At 38.6% G+C, this 11,977-nt stretch overlaps 1 protein-coding gene across 1 annotated transcript; it reads left to right on the plus strand.

Annotated features, from left to right (window-relative positions):
- The first annotated feature begins 1,606 nt into the window (after window positions 1–1,606).
- LOC137174238 (acidic leucine-rich nuclear phosphoprotein 32 family member B-like) lies at window positions 1,607–10,764 on the plus strand. The gene is made up of 7 exons (XM_067579416.1): window positions 1,607–1,787; window positions 4,562–4,711; window positions 5,931–6,053; window positions 7,230–7,416; window positions 7,513–7,610; window positions 7,720–7,789; window positions 8,662–10,764. Exons 1-7 carry the CDS (start codon window positions 1,734–1,736, stop codon window positions 8,736–8,738), a joined length of 759 nt encoding a protein of 252 aa, XP_067435517.1. The 5' UTR covers window positions 1,607–1,733; the 3' UTR covers window positions 8,739–10,764.
- The last annotated feature ends 1,213 nt before the right edge of the window (window positions 10,765–11,977 follow it).

Raw genomic sequence — 11,977 nt, forward strand, 5'->3', positions numbered from 1 at the left:
ATAATCATATACAGTAGTTGCAGCCCTAATTCTGGTTTGTATACAGTATATGTAGGCTAACTTACCTCTGGCAGTAACATAGAGTCTAATGTTAACCATTAACAAGATGAAAAGTTGCTTTTCTGCCTGATACTTGGATAAAAGTTTCACACTCCTTTGACTCCTAAAGCCCACAGAGCTAATCGTATAATACATGCAGTTATTTAAGGATAAACTACATGGTGCAAATGCTACACATTAATTATAAGATATCTATAAACAAATTAGTATCAAATACTACACAGTCAGTATCTGTAGGATCCATAGCATTATTTTTCATTAAGAATATCCTGTTTTCTGTCTTCTTTTTGAATTTATATGTTAATTTGAGAGAACATATCAATTATGATAAGGTGATGAGTAACTTGTTTGCAATGAATACTATCTCACTGTGTCAGTAGCTGTAAAGATCTATCATACACATATTTTGATAAGGAGTGTGTTGTTTTCTGTCTTTGCAAAAAATACCTAAAATGTCTAAATGTCCGCTAGAGGCGCTGTGGAGTCTTGTTTCCCTGCTGCTGCCGTTTCCCTCCATTTACAAATCAACACCTGATGCATTCAAGTGCTTCCCAAAAACTCGGACTTTACAGCTCCCGAGCACTAGAGGAAATCAAGCTCCTTTAAAAATTTTCTTCATAATTTCAAATCTGTGACAAGTCTGTTTTTCTTATTATTTCGTATCAACTGAAACATTAAGTGGCTTTAATCATACACATCAGTGGCTTCCTTTCCCAGTAGGTAAGATCATCAAAAGTAAAAGATGACAGTGAAGCGTTGCAACTAATGACTATTGCCTTCAGTGTTGCCATCTGCATGAGAAAATAAACGCTCATGAAATCTTATCAATGAACCAATATTGTTTTGTAATAAGAGTATATATTCTAACTTTCTATTTGATAAAAAACAACGTATTGTGCTGATCTGTAGTTAGTATAAATGACACTTCATACATTAATATATTTTTAACTTTTAAATGGTTTTCTATTAATTATGAGATAGTAAGTAATAATTATGAGATGCTTTCTCAGAAGTGTGAGATAGTAAGTCATAATTATGAGTTGATGGCTCCATTTTATTTTTTTTTCACTGGTGAATGCAATGTTCTTCTGTAATAGTTAGTAAAAATAGTCCTTTATAAATTAGGAATGTTTTGATTTTTAAATCAGTTTTAATATTTTTAGGTCGTCAGCATATGGTGAAAAATGCTAAATCCTGATATTTTCGAGGGTAATTAAAAGCGGCACAGGGCTTGACCCACTTTTAACACACGCCACAGGAGCGCTTCACTTGTTCTAGACTCTGTGTTAAGTTCGTTACGAGGAGATAGAGCAAAACCGGAAGCTACATATTTGGCCCTCGGAATTAATGTATATGCCGAAACACTTTTGTAGAGAACGCAGCTGATTTTTCCGAGTTTTAAAAACATTAAACGTCTGTAAAGTATCGAGGATGCTGAGAGTTTAGCTGTAAATACGAACTCTAGAAAACAACAACGTCTGGCTCTGATTTCCGCTGTCGTCAACGGGAGGGATTTATTTTGGAAGTCTTACCCGGAAGTCCTCCGGTTTTTAGCCTCGTTAGCTTCACGCTGGTTCCGCGTGTTGATACTGCAGAGAGGATCGAGGAGAAACAAGTTTTTTGAAACGCAGAGAAACAAAAAACTCCGGCCAAAAAAAACCCCACAGAGGAAAATGGACATGAAGAAGAGGGTCTCTTTAGAGCTGAGGCACCGGTCACCGACAGAAGTGAGTAACCGGTTTGTTTTCTTGTTGTTTTACCGGAGACGTTGCAGTGTAAACTTGACCGGCCGGAGAAGGAGGGGAGGAGAGCACATGGCAGCGTGCCTGCATCTCCAGAAAAGTGCTCAAATATCTGCTGTTGTGCAAAGATAAGCTGCAAGCTCACATAAAGTCTTATGTACAGTTAAATAAACTTATTTTTATATATTAATTTCACGTCAGGACTTGGTAATTTTCTCACAGGTAAACAGCCCGGTCACGGAGAGACGCACCGCTGTTTTTTTATCCTTATGTTCACATTTATTTCACTAATTTTGGGCCCAAATCGTCCCTTGCAGAGTCTAAAATTGTCAGTTATATGAAAGGAAAGTTGCATGTTCATCCTGTTCCTGTGCTGAAATGCACATCCGTGTCTGTTACGGGGCCTGGCTAATGTCTGGGACCGCGTTATTTCCCAAGTTAAAAGGCGGTTTATGTTTGCGTTGCATATGGCAGCGCACAATTTAAAATAAATACACCACAAAATTAGACTTTTGTCTTCTCTTTCGTTAAACTTGTATACTCTTTGTAGTTATATATTCATAAAATAACTAACAGCGTTAATGTATGCAGATAAATGATTTGTCACGATATGTTCGTGTAATTAGGCAGGAAATGCTTAAATTTCGTTTTACACACCGTAATACTGGTAAAATCATTATTCGTGTTATATTAACAGCTCAACACCAATATGTGCGTGGCTTCAGAAATATTTAATCTATATCCTATATATAAAAACCTATCATTTGCGTTGTTGATATATGGCCGCTCCAGAGTTTAGTCGCAGCCCGTGTCCGTAACGCGTTAAGGGCGCGTAGCCAGCGGCGTGCTAGCGCTAGCGTGCTAACCCGGGTACTACGTATGCTCTTGGTTTCAATACTTTGCCTGCTTTGCTCCCCAAAAACCGCCATAAACCAGCTTATTACCCGTCGGGGTCACTTGCGGGGTCACCACCGGGGATATAAAAGCAAGACACCGGCGGAGGGACGGTTAACGGACAGCTAGCAGCAGAGCTAACTTAGCTACGTCACGTGTGTTGGGAGTTTACAAACAGAGCTGCGGCCGCGATCCGTTCCGATATGAAGCCACACAAGAGTCCTTTCCTCTAAAATCCTTCCCCCTTTCCACTAAAACCCTTCACCTGTGGTGTCCTAATGTCTTGTCCCGTGATTGGATTGTGTATATTAACGTTTTAATGACATTTTTGACTGCATAAAGTGTAATAAAGAGGCTGCAGCAACGTTGAATTACACACCAGTAAAGGAAACAGACACTTAATTAGAGCTGCAGCTACTAGTTGATGAGTTTCAACTGTTAAATTAATCAGCAACTATTTTGATACTGAAAAAAAGTTTAAAAACGTCCAAATTTTCTGATTCCAGCTCTTCACATGTGAATATTTTCTGGTGTCTTCAAGTTTTTTGATAGTAAACTGATTTTCTTTGGGTTTTGGACTTAAAACATTTAAAGTTGCGTCTTGGGCTTCGTGATCGAGATGTTTAATAGTTTTCTGACATTATACAGACCAAACAACTAATTAATTGATCAATAATGGAAATATGTCAATTATTTTCTAGAGTAATCAAGCTGTTTGCTCTATAAAATGCCAGAAAATGGTGAAAAATGGTGTTCAGTGTTTCCTAAATTCCAAGATAACATCATCAGACGTGTTTTTTGTCTCGACTAACAGTCCACAACACAAATATACTCAGTTTACTGTCATAAAAGATTAAAGAAATGATTAAATATTCACATTTTGAGAATCCAGAACCAGAGAATTAGATTTTTTCTTCTTTTAAAATGTCTTAAAATGATTCATCAATTATCAAATTAGTTGGCATTTAAAATAGTAGTTGAAAACTAACCGATTAATCACTAATAATATGTAATAAAGAGCATTGATTGATTGAATCGTTGCAGCTCTGGTCATTTCTAGAGCTGCAACTATTAGTCAATCGAGAGAAAATTAATCTACAACTATGAAAAAAAAATAAAGTCTGTTCATGTGTTTGAACATTTTCTGGTTTCATACAAGATTAAAGAACAAGTTATTTGAATTTGTCAGTTTTAGTGTGAAAATCCGGGAAATGCTGATGAATATTTTATGGATGAAACAGTCATTAGATTCATCAATAATAACACACAAATAGTTCCAGTATATATGTCAGAATTATTTTTTTATTTGACAAAAGAAGCCAGAAACTGAAAAGTTAAATGTTGTCTGAACACAATCAGCCTTAAACAGTTTAAAACTGGTCAAATAATGTCGTTGAAATCAGTGAATATCATTAAAAGACGAACGAGACGACAGATTGAAACATTCAGTGACTCACGTCTGTGACTCACTTTGTTTTTTTTACCTAACAGGAGTCGTGACATTTGATTCCAAAGTGTTTTAGAAAAAAAACAACAAAAAAAAAAAGTGAAAACAAAGTGATTTTTTGTACAGTTTAATTTAATAACCGTTATTCGTGTGGTTTCAGTCTCTCGTGATCTCACACATTGAGGGCGTGTTTCTGTGAGAACGCGTCTTTGTGGTTAACTGATGAAGAATAGTGGAGCAGAATTAGTCACGGCGACGCCACAATCTAATCACACGTCTAATCGAGAGAGTAGATTTTGTCATTTTGAAACAGAGCTGTGTGTGTGTGTGTGTGTGTCCACCAGAAACAAAAAGTTCATTTCAAACCCCTCCCTGGACTTCTTTTAACCCACTAACTCCCCCCCCCTCCTCCGTCCAGGTCCAGGAGCTGGTTCTGGATAACTGTCGCTCCAGCGAGGGAAAGATCGAAGGAATCACAGCAGAGTTCTCCAACCTGGAGCTGCTCAGCCTCATCAATGTTGGCCTGACCAGCGTAGCAGACATCCCCAAACTGGACAAACTCAAAAAGGTAAAAATAAGTACTGAAGAAACGTTCCAGATGTGTTTTAACGAGTGTTTGTGATGGTTTACAGGAGTGTTTGACGGCTGAGTTTTCACATCATTTTGGACACAAGTTGTAGTTTTTCACGGTTCACTCAGATGTTAACGAGAAGAAGAAGCACTTTGATTCAGAAGAGAATTAGAATTGATTTATATTTTAAATATAATCATAAATATCGTTTCTGGAGCAGCAACAGTGATATTAACAGCAGCAAATCCACTGTATAAACTTTATAATATCTCAAATCTATCATGTGAATAAAATAAATAATAATCCTGACATCAGTTTAGAAAGAACGAAGAACACTCCTCCTCCTCCTCCTCTTCCTCCTCCTCCTCCTCCTCCTCCTCCTCTGCTGCTGATGTGAGTCACAGCTGTAGGTAGAGAGGAGAAGCTGTTTGGTCTCAGCTTGTAGTTAAATTAACAAGAATTTGCCAGATTTTAAGAGGCAAACTAAGATAAACAGACGTCTCTTTTGGTTTTTAGCTTGTTTGTAACAATTACACACAATCACAAAAACACACCTCGATTTACACACAACAAAAAAAAAAAAAAGGTGCTAACACCGCAGACACCGCATGTCGTCCCGTCGAGCCGCTCTGAATCACCGCAGGGGGAATTCCTTCATCGTGTTCGTCGTTTAGCGGCGGCGCTGCTGAAAGCTTTCAGGGGGAAACACTTTGTATCAGATCTGTCTGAAACTGAGAGCTTCAGAAATATCACAAAAAAATAACTAGTTTAATGAGAAAATATGATGGATTCTAGGTAAGAAATCACACTTTATAGTATCTTCTGTTTTTTCTAAGATGTGGCTGCATCTGGATATATTTAGACCTTAAATTGTCTTGTTCTGTTTTAATCTGAATATATTCAATTTACTTTTTATATATTTGTGGAAATAAAACAGAAAGTCGTCACATCTGAGAAGCTGGAAGCAGAATATTTGGCTTTTTTTGCTTCATAAATGACTGAAATTATTCATCAATTTCAAAATATTTGTTTATTTTCAGCCGTAAAACAGAGAAAAGCAACAAATTGATACGTTTACAGACGCTAGGTGTTTTATCTTGATAAATAACTTCAATCAATTGATTATCTGACAATCGACTAATCAGCTTTTCATTTACGCTGCTGCTGAAATATGAAGAAAACAATAAAGAATCTGTTTTTCTTTGTCTCTGTGCAGTTGGAGCTGAGTGACAACAGGATATCAGGCGGTCTGGAGGTCCTGGCGGAGCGGCTGGTGAACCTAACGCACCTCAACCTCAGCGGGAATAAGTTCAAAGACATCAGCACCCTGGAGCCCCTGGTGGGTGGAGTTAAGAACCCATAAATAGTGATAAGTGTTTGGAGATCAATCGTGTTTGTAACGAACGACGACTTGGTAAAATACTTTTTTTGCAGCAACGCTTGCTCACAGACGCTGTTACTGTTCTGTGGATCTAAATGAGGTGGAAACAAAAGACGACGACGTTACGCTAATTAAGCTTCACTTTCTCTATAATTAACATGATTCTAATAAGTGGGACTAACTGTCTACAGTTACCGGGAATAAACTGCTAAACTGAAACTAAATACTATAATCTACGACAGGAATGCGTCTCGACAGGCTTCAGCATCAACTGTATATAAACATGGACGACGCGAAGCCAAAATATCTCCTTTCTGGGAGCGGCCATCTTGCTTGTGTGACGTCATTTGGAGTCTGTGCAGTAGAGTCGGGCGGCGGGATGAAGAAAAATTAGCACTTGGACAAACGTCAGTGTGATAAGAACGACCTGAAATGACAGAAACCATTTTATTTGTCGTGTACTTTTATATTTTATTTTTTTTAGTTCGGTTCATGCCCGCTAGCATGGAGGGGGCGGGGCTTATGACCTGTACTGCAGCCAGCCAGCAGGGGGCGATCAGGATGTTTTCACACAGTCTATGGGCTGCACATACAAGACGGATAAACTATTATTCGATATAAACTCGCTGCTAAACTTAGAGTATTACAGTATAAATCACCAACAGAAACTAAACATCTTCACAATAAGTAAAAGTTATTTGTAAGCGTTTAGTCACAAAGTGAAATACAGAAATACACAATAAAACCATAGAAACGTAACCAAACATCTGTCCAAACAGATGTTTTTAGCTGCTTTTTAAATGAATAAACACAATCAGCAGAGCAGTGAAAAGCTGCGTCACCGCGGCTCATCAGGCGGGTTTGTGGAAGCGAGAGCGAGTCGATGTGTAGACGGGAGCCTTTTAGTGAGAGCGAGAACTTTTAACACATTTAATCCTCATCTGTGGTCACGAACTGAAGAAATCAACTGAACGTGTTCGAAACCGTCTAACTTTTATGAGGCCGTTCTCGACAACCCAGCGCGCGAGCCGTCTGCAGAAAGGGCGTCGCCTAGCAACAGGCTAACCCTCACTGTTTCCTCGAGCCTCTTGCAGACAAAGCGTGACGTCACGTCTTGACTTTTCTCCTCCCCAGAAAAAGTTGCCCCAGCTGAAGAGTCTAGACCTGTTTAACTGCGAGGTGACGAACCTGGCCGACTACAGGGAATCCATCTTCAAGCTCCTCCCCCAGCTCACCTACCTGGACGGCTACGACATCGACGACTGCGAGGCCTCCGACTCCGACGGCGAGGGAGACGGAGTCGAGGACGAGGACGAAGAAGGTGAGGGATCATCGTCATCGTCGTCGTCGTAGACGGAAGGAGAAACTCAACCGAAGTAAAAAAGTTAAAACATGTTTGATCATTTCTGTTTTCCAGAAGGAGAGTCAGAGGACTTTGAGGAAGAGGAAGAGGAGGACGAGGAAGACGTAGTGGCTGAAGATGATGACGACGACGATGACAGCGGCGATGACGAGGTGAGTTCGGGGTGTTTTTGTTTTGTCACATATTTATCGTCGCGCTGTGTCGACCTGATCACTGTCGGGATTTAAAGCTGCTTTCAACCACCGACTTTTCTCTCGGCAGGACGGAGAGGTGAACGGAGATGTTGACAGTGAGGACGATGACGACGATGAGGAAGATGAAGAAGATGATGGTCAGTAACAGCTTCGTTCTTCATATTTCAGTTTTACCAACCTGTTTCTGAACATTCAATATGTTAATATACTTAATTAACTCTTTGTCTTATCGATGATGTCATCTTTATTGATAAAGGTGGAGAATCAGGCTGCAGCTGTTATTTAACCTTCATTTATTTTCTTGATCTATCAAACTAAAACCTTTTATAATATTATCCTGATGTCTTAAAATGTCTTGTTTTTCTTACTAAAAGCCTAAAATATACAATTTACTGTCATTTAAGACCAAGAAAAGCAGCAAATTCTCACATTTCAGAAGCTGAAACCATCAAATGATGGTCATAATAATAATAATAAGAATAATAATGATAATGATAATGATAATAATAATAATTGCAGCTGTAGTGACGACACTGGTCATGTTCAAGGTTTAACTCAAGTTTTTGCATAAAGTCTTTAAGTTCTTAGTAACTGTTAACTAGTTTCAGTCATTTGCTAACATCATCAAATAATGTAAATCGGTTGCTAGGAAACATCCAACGAGAGTCAACTAACTACGTAAACAGGAAGTGACTGTAGCGTCACAAACTGTAACATAACTTCCAGAAATCAGGTAGCAGTTTACAGTGAAGCTAAACTAACCGACGTCATTCGGTCGTTCAGTGTAACGTCGTGTAGTTTCAGGTTTAGTGTTTGAGATGTCGACCATAAACCTCGTTTACTGTTCAGTCGTAACGACTCAGCAGAAAATAATAAATACTGTTATTGATCCGACTTGTAACGGTCATCAGTTGTTAATTAAAGGTCTTAGCGTCATACTGGATATTCCCAGGAAGTGTTAAACTGGTGTTAAACTGGTTGCTGAATCCTCCTCATGTCTCCTCCGCAGATGAGGACTCGTCTCCGACCAAAGGAGAGAAGAGGAAGAGGGACCCTGAAGATGAGGATGATGAAGACGATGATTAAGGACCCACGGAGACCCTGCAAACCCCTCTGACCTCTCGCCCGCTGACCCTACATCCCCGACCCCGCAATCTCCCCTCCCCCACCAACGCTAGCCCCACTTCCCCTCCCCTCCCCCCTCCCACTCGGCCGACTCCCGGGCTGCGTTCCATTTCTGAAACTGGTTTCCTCCCACTGAGCCTCCGTCAGCTCCTGCAGACCAAAAACCCTCCGTTAATTTATAAAAAAAATCTTCATTTCCTCCCGTTTTCATAATCTTCAACAGTCAGTTTTTAAATTCATCTCCACAGCTGGATCGAAAATCTGCTTTCAGATTCCCAAAAATGTAAAAAACCATCAATTAATCAGTTTACATCATCTAACAACACTTTTAATCTAATAAATTTACATAAAAGTCGCCTAGAAAAACTTGTGTTGCTGTAATTATTATTATTTTCTTGGATCTTTATCGATGTGGCGGCACAGAAACAGCTTCAAACTCTCACAACAATTATTTTACATCTATTATCTGTCGATTTATTGTCCAGATTATTTGTTTTGTCTCTAAAATGTCAGACAACCGTGAAAAACGCCCGTAATACGAACCGTAAACAGCAGCGATTCTTCACATTTGAGAAGCTGAAACAAAACAAAGTTTGGAAAAAAAGATTCAAACGATGACTCGATGTTCTGTCAATCAATTAATCAACTAATCGTTTCAGATTAAACACCTCGCTGCTTATTAAACAGAAAATTTGGCGCCAAATGGAGCAGAATAAAGAGCATCTGTGACATCACTGGGATTAAACTTTCACTTCAAAAAGGGCACTTAAACAGTCGATTTATTGATTTTCATGTTAAATCCAATAAAGATACATCATAGAGAAGAGGACTTTGTTAATCCTGGTTTAAAAGTAATAAACCCACAAATACGTAAACCAGAACCTCAGTAGTGAGATAAAACGCACAATATTGTTTTATATCTGTAAGTTATGTTAACGGGTAAAACATGACAGTCAATCTATTACATCAACACACGTTTTCAACATGAGTTCTCTTCGGTTTCATCATCAGGCGTCACAAAAACAGTCTGCGATGGGAATTTGTGACAACTCCAAATTCCTACTCCGCTACCAAGAAGTAAATGCATCACCAGTCGTGAAAAGCTTGAAATTGAAGCATCACAGAAGAAAAAAAATTTGCTTCAGTCCGTTTGTACAGACCAGAGAGACATAAATAAGCTTTTTTGTTGTTGTTGTTGTTGTTTGTTTTTCCTCTTTTTTAGATCTCAAGCTATCTCGATCACAAGAAAAGTTCGTCATAAGCTGCCAAAATTACTTTTTTTGTAATATTTAGTCAATTAATTCACAACGTCAGACATTCATAAACACATTTAAAACAGCTTAAACGTCAGAAATGAATAAATTTCAGTCATGTCTGTAAACGGAGATGATTAAAGGCTCATGGGAGGAAACTCTCCCAACACCCCTCTGACATCATCACTCTGGGACTGAACCAACGGCTCTGATGTCATCACCCGACAGGCTCTGTGACGTCGGCGATGGACAGTCGAACCAAGTGAACCATCCAAAAAAAAAAGAAAAAAAACCTCCCAAACCACCTTTCCTCCCATCTCCTCGAGGCCGAGCGCGCTCAGGGCAAACTGTGTTCTCTCTTTTTTGCCAACAGAGCTTTTTAAAAGAAATATTTTTTCAGAGAAATTGTTTTTTTTTTTTTTTTTTTTGTTTAATTTTGTATGGTTGTCTGGGGACGCACTGTCTCTCTCTCTCTCTCTCTCTCTCTCTCTCTCTCTCTCTCTCTCTCTCTCTCTCTCTCTCTCTCGCCCTCTCTCGCCCTCTCTCTCTCTCTCTCTCTCTCTCTCTTCTTTTCTTTCTGCTCGGTAGAGTTCAGTGTAGGTTGTGGTTGAAGTTTGTGTATTTTTTTTTTTTTTTTTTTTTTTTTTTTTATTACTTTCTGTAAGTTAAAGGAAAAAAACCAACAAAAAAAAAAAATACAAAAAGGACTTTGTAAATAAAATCTTAACATTTTGCTTCTGGCGTCTCCTCTCTCGCCTTTTTTTTCTCCCTGAAGTTTCTCCCTCGGTTACGGCGGGATTAACCTGCAACATAACGTATATCCACGATGCTGAAATAATGAAAGTCACTCTAGATTTTTTTTAAATAATGACCCTTATTCACAGAGAAAAGCAGGTCTGTCTGTAAGACTCATCATGTCATAGCTGTGTTTATTTCCAATCAATTTGTTCATTAATCAGTCGCCAGTTTTAGCCAAAATTACTTTTTTAAGGGGGTGATATTTTGTCTCATGCTTCTGGTTCCTGCTTTTGTTTACGTATAGATATTTTGTCAATACTACTGATTATTACTGATGTTTGTTCTTCACCTACAAACAGGAGAAATACCCTCCGCGAGCACTTTATTAGGAACACCTGTGCAATCTAATACAACAGCTCTGCCATAAATTCTACTTTTACGAAGTTTATACATTTCCAGTTTTTGTTGACGTTGTCAGAAAGGTGATGATTTTACTTTATAATCATTATTGAGGTCGTAGTGGGTGTTGGTGGTGGACTGGACTGCATTATGTTGAAAGTGTCCCTGATATTTCGCCACCTTCATGTATGTTAACCCTTAGATACCCACCATAGACCCATTTTTTTAGGGAGAGATAGCAGGTCAACAGTATATGCCATACAGAAGTGATATACATCATCTAAAAGCTGGAAACCTCAAGATTATTTGAGATGCAGCTCAGGCCTGTCTGCCACATTTTTCTAGTCATAAATCTTTAATATGTTTTAGTTAGGCGTCTATTCAAAGTTTAGTGTGTAAGGGCTGAGAACATTATGATGGAAGTGTATGATGGCCATTATGCTCAGTTGTATTTTTGGATTGATACCATTTGTTACACAGATTTGGTGCAAAATTAACTAATTTTTGATCACTTGAAAATTGATAAACATGGTCAAAAAATCCCTTGAAATACCACATTGATACACCAAGACCTTGAGGAACCATAGAAAAATTCATGCTGTGATTTGGTGTCAAAAACTTTTGACATTTGGAGATTTCTGTAAGAATTGCGTTTTTCAGTGATTGGATGACGAGCGCTTCTGTTCTAGAAATTGCACAGAAACACCTTATTGTCAATATACCTAGGAAAACCATAAATCCTCTGAATGTCCCGTGTCTCTAGTTTGTGGTTATAAAGTTTCATGAGGCTTTGAATATCCAAGAAGTTAC

The sequence above is a fragment of the Thunnus thynnus genome, chromosome 22 (genome assembly GCF_963924715.1).
Source record: "Thunnus thynnus chromosome 22, fThuThy2.1, whole genome shotgun sequence".
NCBI classification, from domain to species: domain Eukaryota; kingdom Metazoa; phylum Chordata; class Actinopteri; order Scombriformes; family Scombridae; genus Thunnus; species Thunnus thynnus.

Coding starts and splice junctions, on each gene's coding strand:
- LOC137174238 (XM_067579416.1), top strand. CDS start 1,734: ATGGACATGAAGAAGAGGGTCTCTTTAGAGCTGAGGCACCGGTCACCG. Junction 7,417..7,512: donor CGAGGACGAGGACGAAGAAG/GTGAGGGATCAT, acceptor TCTGTTTTCCAG/AAGGAGAGTCAGAGGACTTT. Junction 7,611..7,719: donor ATGACAGCGGCGATGACGAG/GTGAGTTCGGGG, acceptor TTCTCTCGGCAG/GACGGAGAGGTGAACGGAGA.